The sequence below is a fragment of the Scyliorhinus canicula genome, chromosome 20 (assembly GCF_902713615.1).
Source record: "Scyliorhinus canicula chromosome 20, sScyCan1.1, whole genome shotgun sequence".
Taxonomy (NCBI): Eukaryota; Metazoa; Chordata; class Chondrichthyes; order Carcharhiniformes; family Scyliorhinidae; genus Scyliorhinus; species Scyliorhinus canicula.
The window spans coordinates 70,736,986-70,750,012 of record NC_052165.1 but is presented as its reverse complement, the minus strand read 5'-3'; the positions used below and the strand labels follow the sequence as shown (position 1 = coordinate 70,750,012).

Genomic DNA, 13,027 nt, shown 5'->3' with positions numbered 1-13,027 from the left:
GGGGCCTCTGATCGCCTAGGATATCACCCCTAAGTGACGCCCCCCGCCTCGTCCTCTTTTGGGAAGACCAGTGCTAAAATGTACCTGGCTGGGGCCGCCTCGGTAAGGCCGTTAGATCCTGCAGACTGGTTAGCTCTGGGGGAGACATATTTAAGTGTGTCTAACTGCGGTTATGTGGAGTTATGAATTATTTGGAATTTATAGAGGTTAGATGCGAAGAATGAAGACACTGAAGAAATTCAGTCTTCAGGTGACAAATAAATGACCAAAAGGCTGCAGCAGCATTGGGAATGGATTTTGGAAGGAGTCAGACAATTTCATGAAGGTAATTGACATGGTTTCAGATGGAATATAAGGTTTGAATTCGGCTCCGGATCAAGCAGAACACAAGGGGTGGGATTCTCCGACACCCCGTTGAGTCGGAGAAGCATCAGGGGGCGGCGTGAATCCCGCCCCACCGCTCGGCCGCCGGCTTCCGAATCCTCCGGTGCCGATATTTGGCCGGGGGCGGGGATCGTGCCTCGCCGGTCGGGGCCGTTGGCAGTGGCCGCCTTGGCGATTCTCTGGGCCCCGATGGGCCAAGCGGCCCCCCGTTTTTGGCTAGTTCCACCAGCATGGATTAGACAAGGGCCATACCGCCGGGACCTGGCTTTGAGGGCGGCTTGCCTCCGGGGGGGTGCGGGAATCCGGCCCCGGGGGGGGGGGTGTGGCCCGCAATCGGGGCCCACCGATCTACGGGCGGGCATGTGCCATGGGGGCACTCTTTCCCTCCGCGCCGGCCATCGCGGAGCCTTACACAGGCCGGCGTAAGAGAAGAAACCCCCTGCACATGCGCAGCAATCACGCCAGCGGTTCTGCGCATGCGCCAACCACTCCAGCGCCGGCCTAGCCCCCCAGAGGTGCAGAGGATTCCGCACCTTCAGGGTGGCCCAACGCCGGAGTGGTTCACGCCACTCTTTGGCGCCGGTACGGCCCACCCCGCCGATTACGGGAGAATCCCGCCCATGAAATCTGCTCAGCGGAAATATGTTAGGGGCCTCACGGTAGCATGGTGGTTAGCATCAATGCTTCACAGCTCCAGGGACCCAGGTTCGATTCCCGGCTGGGTCACTGTCTGTGTGGAGTCTGCACGTCCTCCCCGTGTGCGCGTGGGTTTCCTCCGGGTGCTCCGGTTTCCTCCCACAGTCCAAAGATGTGCGGGTTAGGTGGATTGGCCATGCTAAAGTGCCCGTAGTGTAAGGTTAATGGGGGGATTGTTGGGTTACGGGTATACGGGTTACGTGGGTTTAAGTGGGGTGATCATTGTTCGGCACAACATCGAGGGCCGAAGGGCCTGTTCTGTGCTGTACTGTTCTATGTTCTATGTTCTATGTAGCGACTTAGGATAATGGAGTTAATGGTAAGGGAGCAGAGATTTTGGAGGACAGCAATTTGATGACTTCAGTTCAGTAGAAACATTAAAGGTTATCTACAATGGAATGCTAGACAGGTTAAATCTGACCTTACAGAGGCAGCCATAGGGTTTGAAAAAAGTAATAGAATAGTAATAATCTTTATTATTGTCACAAGTAGGCTTACACTGACACTGCAATGAGGTTACTGTGAAAAGCTCCAAGTCGCCACATTCTGGCGCCTGTTCAGGTACACAGAGGGAGAATTCAGAATGTGTAATTCACCTAACAGCGCGTCTTTCAGGATTTGTGGGAAGAAACCGGAGTACCTGGAGGAAACCCACTCAGACACGGGAAGAAGGTGCAGACTCCACACAGAGTGACCCAAGCCGGGAATTGAACCCGGGACCCTGGCGCTGTGAAGCAACAGTGCTAACCACTGTGCTACCGTGCCACCCAAAGGGGAACTGTCTGCGGTTAGCTTATATTTGGCTTTGATTTGGTATACTGGCACAGTGGTTATGCTATTGGACTATTAATCCAGAGGCTTGGTCTAATCATCCAGAGGTGACTTCTAACCCCATCGTGCAGTTTGTGAATTTGAGTTTAATTGAATAAATATGGAATAAAAAGCTAATAAGATATTAGATTGTCATACAAGCTCAACTGGCTGAATAATGTTCTGAAGGAATGAAACCTGCCCTACCAGTCCAAAGATGTGCAGGTTAGCTGGATTGGCCATGATAAATTGCCCTTAGGGTCCAAATTGCAGTTAGTGTTAGGTGGGGTTACTGGGTTATGGGGATAGGGTGAAGTTAGGTCTCTATCCAAGAGCCGGTGCAGACTTGATGGGCTGAATGGCCTCCTTCTGCACTGTAAATTCTATGAAATCAATACTTACCATGCTTGGCTTGTATGTGACTCCAAACCTACCGCAAAGTGCCTGACTTCTATCTGCCCTCTGAAATGGCCCAGCAAGCCATTCAGTATCTTGCCACTATTAAAAAGGCACTAAAAATTAAAAACTGGATGGGACCACTCAGCAGCAACCTAAGCATTCGATTCAGATTCTGAAAGGCATAGTCAACCCTACAAAGTCCTTCCCACAGACATCCGGGGACAAATATCTTACAGACAAGTCAACGGAATGCCTGAAATAGTCACATTCATAGAATCATAACTTACGCCCAATCTTGCCACCTCTCGGTACGCCTGCCCCAACAGCAGCAAAGATCCACCAGAGGCGTCGGCACAGTTGTATATGGTCAAAGACCCTCATCCTGGGAATCCTCAACAATAGGATCCAAGCTGATTGGTGAAGCCAAAACCAAGACACAGAGCTTTTCGTTACTGTGAGTTTATTCACTTGGTCAGTCTCACAAGTCTTTTCCCACACAACTCTGTGGACCATATATCTCCTATTTATATGTACTTTAAGTCAATTAATAATGAAGACCTGTTTCACTTACTGCAAAATGTATTTGATAAGAGGTTAACGGATTACCCTCTTTTCGTTAAATTAAAACTTTTGAAAACACAAGAACAATCAAAAAGAAACAAAATCCCTGCTGCCTCATGGCGCTGAGGTCCCAGGTTCGATCCCGGCTCTGGGTCACTATCCGTGTGGAGTTTGCACATTCTCCCCGTGTCTGTGTGGGTTTCGCCCCCAGAACCCAAAAATGTGCAGGGTAGGTGGATTGGCCATGCTAAATTGTCCCTTAATTGGAAAAAAATAATTTGGTACTCTAAATTTATTTTAAAAAAAGAAACAAAATTATATTTCTTTTTTCACCTTCAATGTCTCATGTTAAAGTGGAATCAACCATTATCAGCTCCCATATTCCCCTATCGTTAAACAAAACATTTTTTAACATGTGCAAATAATACAAAGCAATCAAAGAAAATATTGATTTTCCATATCTTTATTACATCTAATAATTCACTGGAGTAAGCACTTCTCTGAAAAACAGTCTGACAATTGGTTACTGGCATCCACCCATTTTATTTTGGAAATCTGTTGTCTTTCCAGCATTTTCTTTGTGGTAGCAAGGTCAATCCTCAACCTTTTTCTGTGACATCCTTTATCAAATAAACATTGTCCCAAAGAGAACAGTTATCCACAAAGCATTCTCTGGGCAAACATTTATTTCTCAGATTTTTCCTTGTATAGTATTTCCTTCCAAATATTAGATAAGTACAGAACAATATCTATTGCTTTTGCTAGCGCCAGTGTTTCAGCAGCTAAGTGTTTTTTTCTTTTTTTAAATAAATTTAGAGTACCCAATTCATTTTTTTCCAATTAAGGGGAAATTTAGCGTGGCCAATCCACCTACCCTGCTTATCTTCTGGGTTGTGGGGGCGTAACCCACGCAAACACAGGGAGAATGCGCAAACTCCACACGGACAGTGACCCAGAACATAGAACATAGAACAGTACAGCACAGAACAGGCCCTTCGGCCCTCGATGTTGTGCCGAGCAATGATCACCCTACTCAAACCCACGTATCCACCCTATACCCGTAACCCAACAACCCCCCCCCCCCCCCTCCTTAACCTTACTTTTTAGGACACTACGGGCAATTTAGCATGGCCAATCCACCTAACCCGCACATCTTTGGACTGTGGGAGGAAACCGGAGCACCCGGAGGAAACCCACGCACACACGGGGAGGACGTGCAGACTCCGCACAGACAGTGACCCAGCCGGGAACCGAACCTGGGACCCTGGAGCTGTGAAGCATTTATGCTAACCACCATGCTACCGTGCTGCCCCCAGAGCCGGGATCGAACCTGGGACCTCGGCGCCGTGAGGCCGCAGTGCTAACCACTGTGCCATCGTGCTGCCCTAGCTGTTTTTAACTACCCTTTTTCTTTTCAAATTTTTTTGCCAATGGACAACATTTTTTAGTCTTTTCCACCAAGAATATGGTAAACCCTGCTGTACCAGGATATCCAGAAGATCAGTGTGTGAAGCACTGTTAAAAATGACTAGCTTCATATCACAAAGGCTGGAAATTGAGTGCGCATTTCTCAAAATTTAATTTCTTTAATATTCTATTTGTTCTCAGAAACTCCTCACCTGTAACATGTTTCGTCTTCGTATTCAGTTTCAATAGGTCATAACCGGTCTAGTCTGAGCAGAGGCTTGCACTTTTGGGAGACGCGTGCTCTTCCTCTTTGCGGGGACCCCATGTCATGCCCTCTCCCCAGTTGATGTGGTGGCCCTCCCCCAATGACATAGAGCCCTGGCCATAATGCCGCTGATGAGTAGTCGCGTCGCCCTGCTCCCACTGCTCCCCGATTCCCAGAGACTCTGATGTCGGCAAATGCCTGGCCTTCTTCGTTCTTTCGCCTGCTGCTCTATGCGCCTCTCAACTCTCTCTCGGGTGGCTTGGCCTCAAGCCTTGACAACTGCATGTGTCCCGGGCTGGCTGCCTGGCTGCTGCTGGCTATCTAGTCTGGCCTCTGCTCTCTCATCGCCCAGTTTGGTTTCTGCCCAGTCCAGCCTTCTCACTCTCAGTCCTGTTGCCTGGCTGGTCTCTGGTTGAGTTGCCCCGCTTCCGCTGACCGCCACTCCTCGATTCTCCAAGACATGATGCCGCGCTTGACTGTCCTTCTTCGGACCTCCTGACTGCTGCTCTGCTCACCTCTCAGCTCACACTGGGTGGCTGGGCCTCAACGACAGCGTGTGCGCCTGGCTGGTTGTTGGGTGTCTGAACTGGTGGCTATTCATTTTTGTTGTTACCCACCTGCCTCCTCAGCCCTGGCCGGGAGTTTGAGAGTTGTACTCAATGGCTGTTGACCAGCGCCTTCGCCTCACCTTGATGAAGGTTTTGCAGGCTCGCACCCCAATGTTAGGTTAGTGACCTCACTTTTGCCTCAGGCTGTCCGTCAGACTGAATGCCAGGAACCTGGCTGCTGCTTTGCACCTTTACTCAATGAAAGTCCAGAAACTTCACACCAATTCAAGAGATCTCTGTCTAAACTGCACAAAGTTTCCATCACCTCTCAATATCGGGCAAACTGCTCTAAAGGGGAGTCTACCAATCAAAGCCCGATGTTGTTCTGTATTGCTGATAGGCTCATTCGTAAATTTAGAGCTACCAAGTTCTCACCACAACAGTCACCTCTCCGTATGGGCCCCCCGCATTGATCGAGGGCCATGATGCAGCACTTTGTGTTTAATTGAAAGTCCACCTCGAAGTCTTCGTGCACAACCAATTCCACTGTCCAATCAAACTTCTTCATTAGTTTGTTTCTTCATTAGATGCAAAATCCTCTTTTCGTAAGGGCTTGGCCTGCTTTATTGGTGTGTCATTGACATTTTCTAAATAAGATTGTTGATTCAAGGTTACTTCCGACTTATTCTGCTTAATTTGTAAACTAAATAGAGAGATTTCCGAAAAAAGCAACTGCCTTATTGTGTTCCACAACAATTTTAATTGAGCCTTTTTTGAAGACAGCTTAACTCAATCATAAGGATATTTCCCTAGATACAACATCTGTGTTAATAAAGTGGTTTATCTTACAGTGAATCACCACTCTTTTCAACGACTTTCACGTGTTGTCATCCCCTGGCCTGAAGCAAACAGAACTTTTATCTTCCTTCACCTTACTTTGGTTTTTACTATTTAGAGAATACAGGTAACATTTTAACCAATCCACTCCACACACTGTGGACATGCACCCACTGCAGAACACAGCTCATAACTAGAACGCCCATTACTGGGCTAAAGCTTCCTGTGACCAATACAATGTCCCATGACTGATCAGTATCTGTAACTTTAATGGCAAAGCATTACCTTGTTTTCTTGTGGCTGTTCTTTTTACTGACAGTTTCTTTCTCATTTTTCTCCTTCTCTCCCTTGTCTTTTTTCTCTTTCTTTGGTTGTGTGGGTGATGCAAATTGTTGGGTTACTTGCTGTGCCACCAGCTGAGACACTGGGCGAGGCTTCCTGAAGTCAACACAAAACAATATTGCAGTATTACAAATTTGCTATTAATTCAGGGGAAGAATTATTCAGTTAATTTAAGATATCCAACGCTGTGATATGAATACTTGAAGCCTCAGAACGTTAAACAGAAAATAATTCAATATGGTCAATACAATTCAATACAAGACAATCAAAACAATGCCCAAAGGTATATATAAAGAAACCCATGATTCTTATGTTAGACAAGGGAGGCATTCATTCTATCCACTAAGATTTGCACCATCACAAAATGAGATCTGTTTTAGCTCACTGGACTAAATCGCTGGCTTTTAAAGCAGACCAAGCAGGCCAGCAGCACGGTTCGATTCCCGTACCAGCCTCCCCGAACAGGCGCCGGAATGTGGCGACTAGGGGCTTTTCACAGTAACTTCATTGAAGCCTACTCGTGACAATAAGCGATTTTCATTTCATTTCATTTCACATTGACCCTCTTAAGGCAAATGTTATTTTCTCAAGACGGAGAAACCCAGCCATGTCACTAACCCAGGTCTCTACACTCGGGGGCTTCGAGTCCCTCCACATTAACAAGATCCGTCTCCAGGCTACCAGGGAGGCAAAGGCCAATACGTCGGCCTCTTTCGCCCCTTGAACTCCCGGCTCTTCCAACACTCCAAAGATCGCTACCTCCGGACTCAGCACCACCTGTGATTAAAGCTCTGTGGACATTGCCTTAGCAAAATCCTGCCAAAACCCTCTAAGCTTCAGGCATGCCCAAAACATGTGGACATGATTTGCTGGGCTTCCAGCGCACACCTGTCCTCTGCCCTGAAAAACTTGCTCATCCGAGCCACTGTCATGTGTGCACAGTGGATTATCTTAAACTGTATCAGGCTAAGCCTGGCGCATGATGAGGAGGTATTAACCCTGCTTAGGGCATCCGCCCATAGCACCGCCTCTATCTCTCCTCCTAGCTCGCCCTCCCACTTGCCCGTAAACTCTTCCACCTGAGTTTCCACCGCCTCCGAAAGCTCCTGGTAAATATCCAATACCTTCCCCTCTCCCACCCAGGTACAGGAGACTACTCTGTCCTATATCCCCCATGGCGGCAGCAGCGGAAAGGCCGGCACCTGTTTACTCAGGAAGTCTCACACCTGCAGATACCTAAAACCATTCCCTGCTGGCAATTTAAATTTATCCTCCAAAGCTTTCAAGCTCGGAAAGCTCCCGTCTATAAATAGATCCCCATCCATCCAATTTCTGCCCTCGGCCAACTCCGGAACCCGTCCATGTTATGATTAGTATTTCGCTTATTTTCTACCGTGCTCTTTTGCTTTGTCTTCTGTGTTTAATTTATCACGTCATCTTCTATTACCATGGTCCCAACCTGATCAATCCTCCTTGGCAACTGAAGCTCCTCATCCCTGGGAACACTCCCACAAATCTTTTCTGCATCTTCTCCTATGTTCTCACATCCTTCCCGGATACCCAGAACTGGACGCAACACTGTGGTTGAGGCCAAAGTAATCTTCCATACATATTCAACACAATCTCCCTCTATGGCCCTATCAATAAATCTTGGGACGCTGCATACCTTACTAACTGCTCTCTCAACCTGGCCTGCTACCTTCAGTGATTTTTGCACATATACACCCAGGTCTCTCCACTCCTTTAGAATTGTACCCTTCAATTTATATTGTCTCTCTGCATGCTCTTGCAACCAAAACGAATCATTTCATACTTCTTGGTGTTAAATTTCACCTGCCACTTGTCTTTCCACTGAACTGTCTATGTCCTTTCGAAGTTCTACACTATCCTCGTCACAGTGTTTTCAAGTTTCCTATCATCTATAAATTTTGAAATTGTTCCTTGAGCACCAAGGCCAAAGTCATTAATATATATTAGAAATATTAATATATAGGCAGCCTCCCATCCTCATCCTATATAAGCAGTAACTTGTTCAAAGTCCTGCTGTATATTTCTTGCCCATTTTAGTGTAACACCCCGGCTAACACTACTCCCCACATCCCCTCTCTTGCTCGATTTTAGTGGCAGAACTTTGTGGTTTCATTTCTACTTTTCAGATTTCCAATTCTAAATTCCTCCACCTCCCTCCCTTCCACAAAAGTCCCCGAGCACCCATTTATTTGACCAACCTTTCCATCACCCCTCCTAATCTCTCTATTTCTGGATGGATGTCTGTTTTCCTTGTGTGTCTCAGTGAAGCACTGTGGGATTCTTCTTAAAAATATTGAACGTTAAAAGTACTATCTAAATGAAAATTGCCATTGGTGTCCACATGCAAATTTTGACTCTTCCTTCTTATTTCAAGCTGAACATTTCTACCCATCGTTATTTGTGACATTTTAAGCAGTGAACAATAAGCTGGTATCCCCTCTTTTACTGTCCTGGAGCATATATATATATATTTAAATTTACTGTATCCAATTAAAATTTCCTTTTCCAATTAAGGGGCAATTTAGCATGGCCAATCCACCTACCCTGCACATCTTAGAGTTGTGGGGTGAACCCCACGCAAACACAGGGAGAATGTGCAAACTCCAGACAGACAGTGACCCAGAGCCGGGAACCTCAGCGCCATGAGGCAACAGGGCTAACCCACAGCACCACTGTGCTGCCCCTTCCTGGAGCATATTTTGACAGTGCTTTTACATTGCAATTTATGACAGTAATCTAGAAGTTCCCAAATAATAATAGTATGTGCAGCTTAGTGCTTTACCAGCAGTGCAGGCTCAACAATCTCTGTCAGCCACAAAAAGACAGCATAAACATAGCATTCTATCAGAATTGTGGTGTAACATATGACTGAAAGTACTGAACAAAATTTGATATATAACTTAAATGGTTCCACACAAGTCCCAATATGTGTCAGATTCTCTCTCCTTCGCCATCTAAAAATTGATCTGCAAATGAGAATTTATCCCTAACCTTAATAAAACCAGATGAATTAATGTGTGCAGTTTTGTGGCTCACGGCACAGAAAGCAGACTGAGGTAATTGTGACAATTTTTGTTAGAAAAGTAGATTGCGGGGTGATTTGATAAAATTAAAAAGGGAAGGGACATGGCTGAAAAAAACAATTTACTTCTGGTACTTGAATGTCAGATATTCTGGATTACAGACACAAAATCTAGGGCATGAATGAGAATAACGTTCTTCACACAGAGGGACATGAGGTTGTTGATTATGGGTGTTAATAACTGAAATAGTCATGAAAAAAGATACTTGGATGTTGGGTAAAAGTTCCTTTGCATTTTTATTTCTAAACTATTGATGCTTATGTCAAATTTCTACAATATGTTCTCCCCAGGGCTGTACACCTCCAAGCCCGGCGCCGGGGACGTGGAGATGAAACAGTTCCTCCATGGACTGGAATTACCAGTTGTGGGGGAGAACAGACGGGGGAGCTGGAAGCACAAATAGATCCGGGAGAAATCATGGAGAGCATCAGCTCCATGAAGGCGGGGAAGGATTCCCAGCAGACTTCTATTAAAATTTTGCACCTATTCCTGGCCCCACACCGAAGGGACATGTTCGTAGACTCAATGGCAAGGGCCACTTTGCCTGTTACGCTAGCGCAGGCCATAATTTCATTGACACCCAAAAAAGACAAAGACCCATAGAACATAGAACAGTACAGCACAGAACAGGCCCTTCGGCCCTCGATGTTGTGCCGAGCAATGATCACCCTACTCAAACCCACGTATCCACTCTATACTTGTAACCCAACAACCCCCCACCCCCCTCAACCTTACTTTTTAGGACACTACGGGCAATTTAGCATGGCCAATCCACCTAACCCGCACATCTTTGGACTGTGGGAGGAAACCGGAGCACCCGGAGGAAACCCACGCACACACGGGGAGGACGTGCAGACTCCGCACAGACAGTGACCCAGCCGGGAATCGAACCTGGGACCCTGGAGCTGTGAAGCATTTATACTAACCACCATGCTACCGTGCTGCCCCAGAATGTGGATCATATAGACCATTTCAATTCTAAATGTAGCCGCAAAAATATTCACAAAGATCTTGGCTAAAAGGCTGGAAAGTTGCGAACCAGATGTGGTCGCAGAGGACCAAACAGGCTTTGTCAAGAGTAGGTAACGCACTGCGAACATCAGGCGGCAGCTGAATGTAATAATGACCCCAACCCGGAGAGAGAACACCAGAGGTGATCGTCTCCCTGGATGTAGAAAAGGCCTTCGACAGAGTCGAATGGAAGTTCCTCCTCCTCATGATTCACCGCATGGGTGAGACTCCTATACAACGCTCCCAAGGCGAGCGTTCGAACCAACACCACCAGCTCTGAGTACCTCCAGCTACAAAGAGGCACAAGGCAAGGATGCCTATTGCCCCACTCTTGTTCGCACCAGCAATCGAACCCCTGGCGATAGCCCTGAGGGACGCAAAAAAGCTGGAAGGGCATCCAGAGAGGAGACCGACAGCATAGATTCTCACTCTATGCGGATGACCTGCACCTGTATGTCTTGAAGCCACAGGAAGGACTGAAGGCAATCATGCAGATCCTGAAAGAGTTCGGAACCCTCTCGGGTTATAAAATCAACCTGGGCAAAAGTGAAGCAATTCCAGTAAACCCAAATGGAGGAGGGAGAGAGTTGGATGGGCTCCCGTTTAAAATAGCCCAAAATAGATTCCTATACCTGGGGATCCAAATAGCCAGAGACTGGACACAGATCCACAATTGGAGCCTGACTAGTCTGGTGGAGGAAGTTAAAAAGGACCTACAGAGGTGGGGCTCACCCACTCTCCCTCGTGGGGAGAGTGCAGACGATCAAAATTAAAGTGCTGCCGAGATTCCTCTTCCTGTTTAGATCCATACCGATCTTCATTCCCAAAGCCTTCTTCCAAAACGTAGACAGCTTCATCATGGCGTTTGTGTGGGAGGACAAGAACCCCAGAGTTCCCAAACTAATGCTGCAAAGGAGGAAAATCAAAGGTGGCCTGGCATTACCAAACCTTCAGTACTACCACTGGGCAGCAATGGCGGAGAGAATGTGGATGGGTACACAAACCCAGTTTAGAGTGGGTGCGGATGGAGGAGGCCTCTTGCAAGGAGATGACTCTCCAGGCACTGGCTCCAGTAGCACTCCAATCCCCCTTGGCAAAATATTCAAGCCCAGTGGTAGTGGCTACACTGAAAACTTGGGCCCAATTAAGACAGCACTTCGGACTGACTGGAGTGTCCCCCATGGCCCCTATCTGCGGCAACCACAGATTCTACCCAGCTATGAACAAAGAACAAAGAAAAGTACAATACAGGAACAGGCCCTTCAGCCCTCCAAGCCTGTGCCGACCATGCTGCCCGTCTAAACTAAAATCTTCTGCACTTCCGGGGTCCGTATCCCTCTATTCTCATCCTATTCATGTATTTGTCAAGATGCCCCTTAAACGTCACTATTGTCCCTGCTTCCACCACCATCTCCGGCAGCGAGTTCCAGGCAGCCACTACCTCTGTGTAAAAAACTTGCCTCGTACAACTCCTCTAAACCTTGCCCCTTGCACCTTAAACCTATGCCCCCTAGTAATTGACCCCTCTACCCTGGGAAAAAACCTCTGACTATCCACTCTGTCTATGCCCCATATACTTTTGTAGACCTCTATCAGGTCGCCCCTCAACTTCTGTCGTTCCAGTGAGAACAAACCAAGTTTATTCAACCTCTCCTCATAGCTAATGCCTTCCATACCAGGCAACATCCTGGTAAATCTCTTCTGCACCCTCTCTAAAGCCTCCCTATCCTTCTGGTAGTGTGGCGACCAGAATTGAACACTATACTCCAAGTGTGGCCTAATTAAGGTTCCATACAGCTGCAACATGACTTGCCAATTTTTATACTCAATGCCCCGGTCAATGAAGGCAAGCATGCCATATGCCTCTTGACTACCTTCTCCACCTGTGCTGCCCCTTTCAGTGACATGTGGACATGTACACCTAGATCTCTCTGACTGTCAATACTTTTGAGGGTTCTACCATTCACTGTTTATTCTCTACCTGCATTACAAAATGCATTACCTCACATTTGTCCGGATTAAACTACATCTGCCATCTCTCCGCCTATGTCTCCAAACGATCTAAATCCTGCTGTATCCTCTGACAGTCCTCATTGCTATCGGCAATTCCACCAACCTTTGTGTCATCTGCAAACTTACTAATTAGGCCAGTTACATTTTCCTCCAAATCATTTATATATACTACGAACAGCAAAGGTCCCAGCACTGATCCCTGCGGAACACCACTAGTCACAGCCCTCCAATCAGAAAAGCACCCTTCCAGTGCTACTCTCTGCCTTATATGACCTAGCCAGTTCTGTATGCTAGACACCACCATTAAAAAATGGAGACAGGACAGGGGAATGCTGACAGTTAGAGACTTTTACATAAGAAAAAGACTAGCGACTCTGAACAAACTGACGGAGGAATGGAGGGGCATAAAAGAGACAACGCGGGAGAGAGGGGGCAACCTCCCCAGCCACAGGAGAGACATGGACAAAGCCAACAAGGGTAGAAAAGAAAGGGGGGGAAGGGGAGAAGAACGGGGGAACACCCTGGATAGACTAGGGAGGGTACAAGGGGCAGGGAGGCGGAGGACTGCACGCCGAGTCGGATGGCGGCAGACTGTACATAGAAAAATTCAAGGGAAGAAAAGGACAAACCTTTCTGTATTG

The 13,027-nt window shown here is 47.1% G+C and overlaps 1 protein-coding gene across 7 annotated transcripts in view; it reads right to left on the bottom strand.

Moving 5' to 3' along the window:
• yaf2 (YY1 associated factor 2) overlaps window positions 1–13,027 on the bottom strand; it is a 235,898-nt gene that overhangs the window by 9,342 nt on the left and 213,529 nt on the right. For all 7 annotated transcript variants that reach the window (XM_038781223.1, XM_038781218.1, XM_038781222.1 and 4 more), the window contains one exon: window positions 6,193–6,345. In XM_038781223.1, coding sequence (XP_038637151.1) covers window positions 6,193–6,345 — 153 coding nt within the window. The remainder of the gene's footprint in view (window positions 1–6,192; window positions 6,346–13,027) is intronic.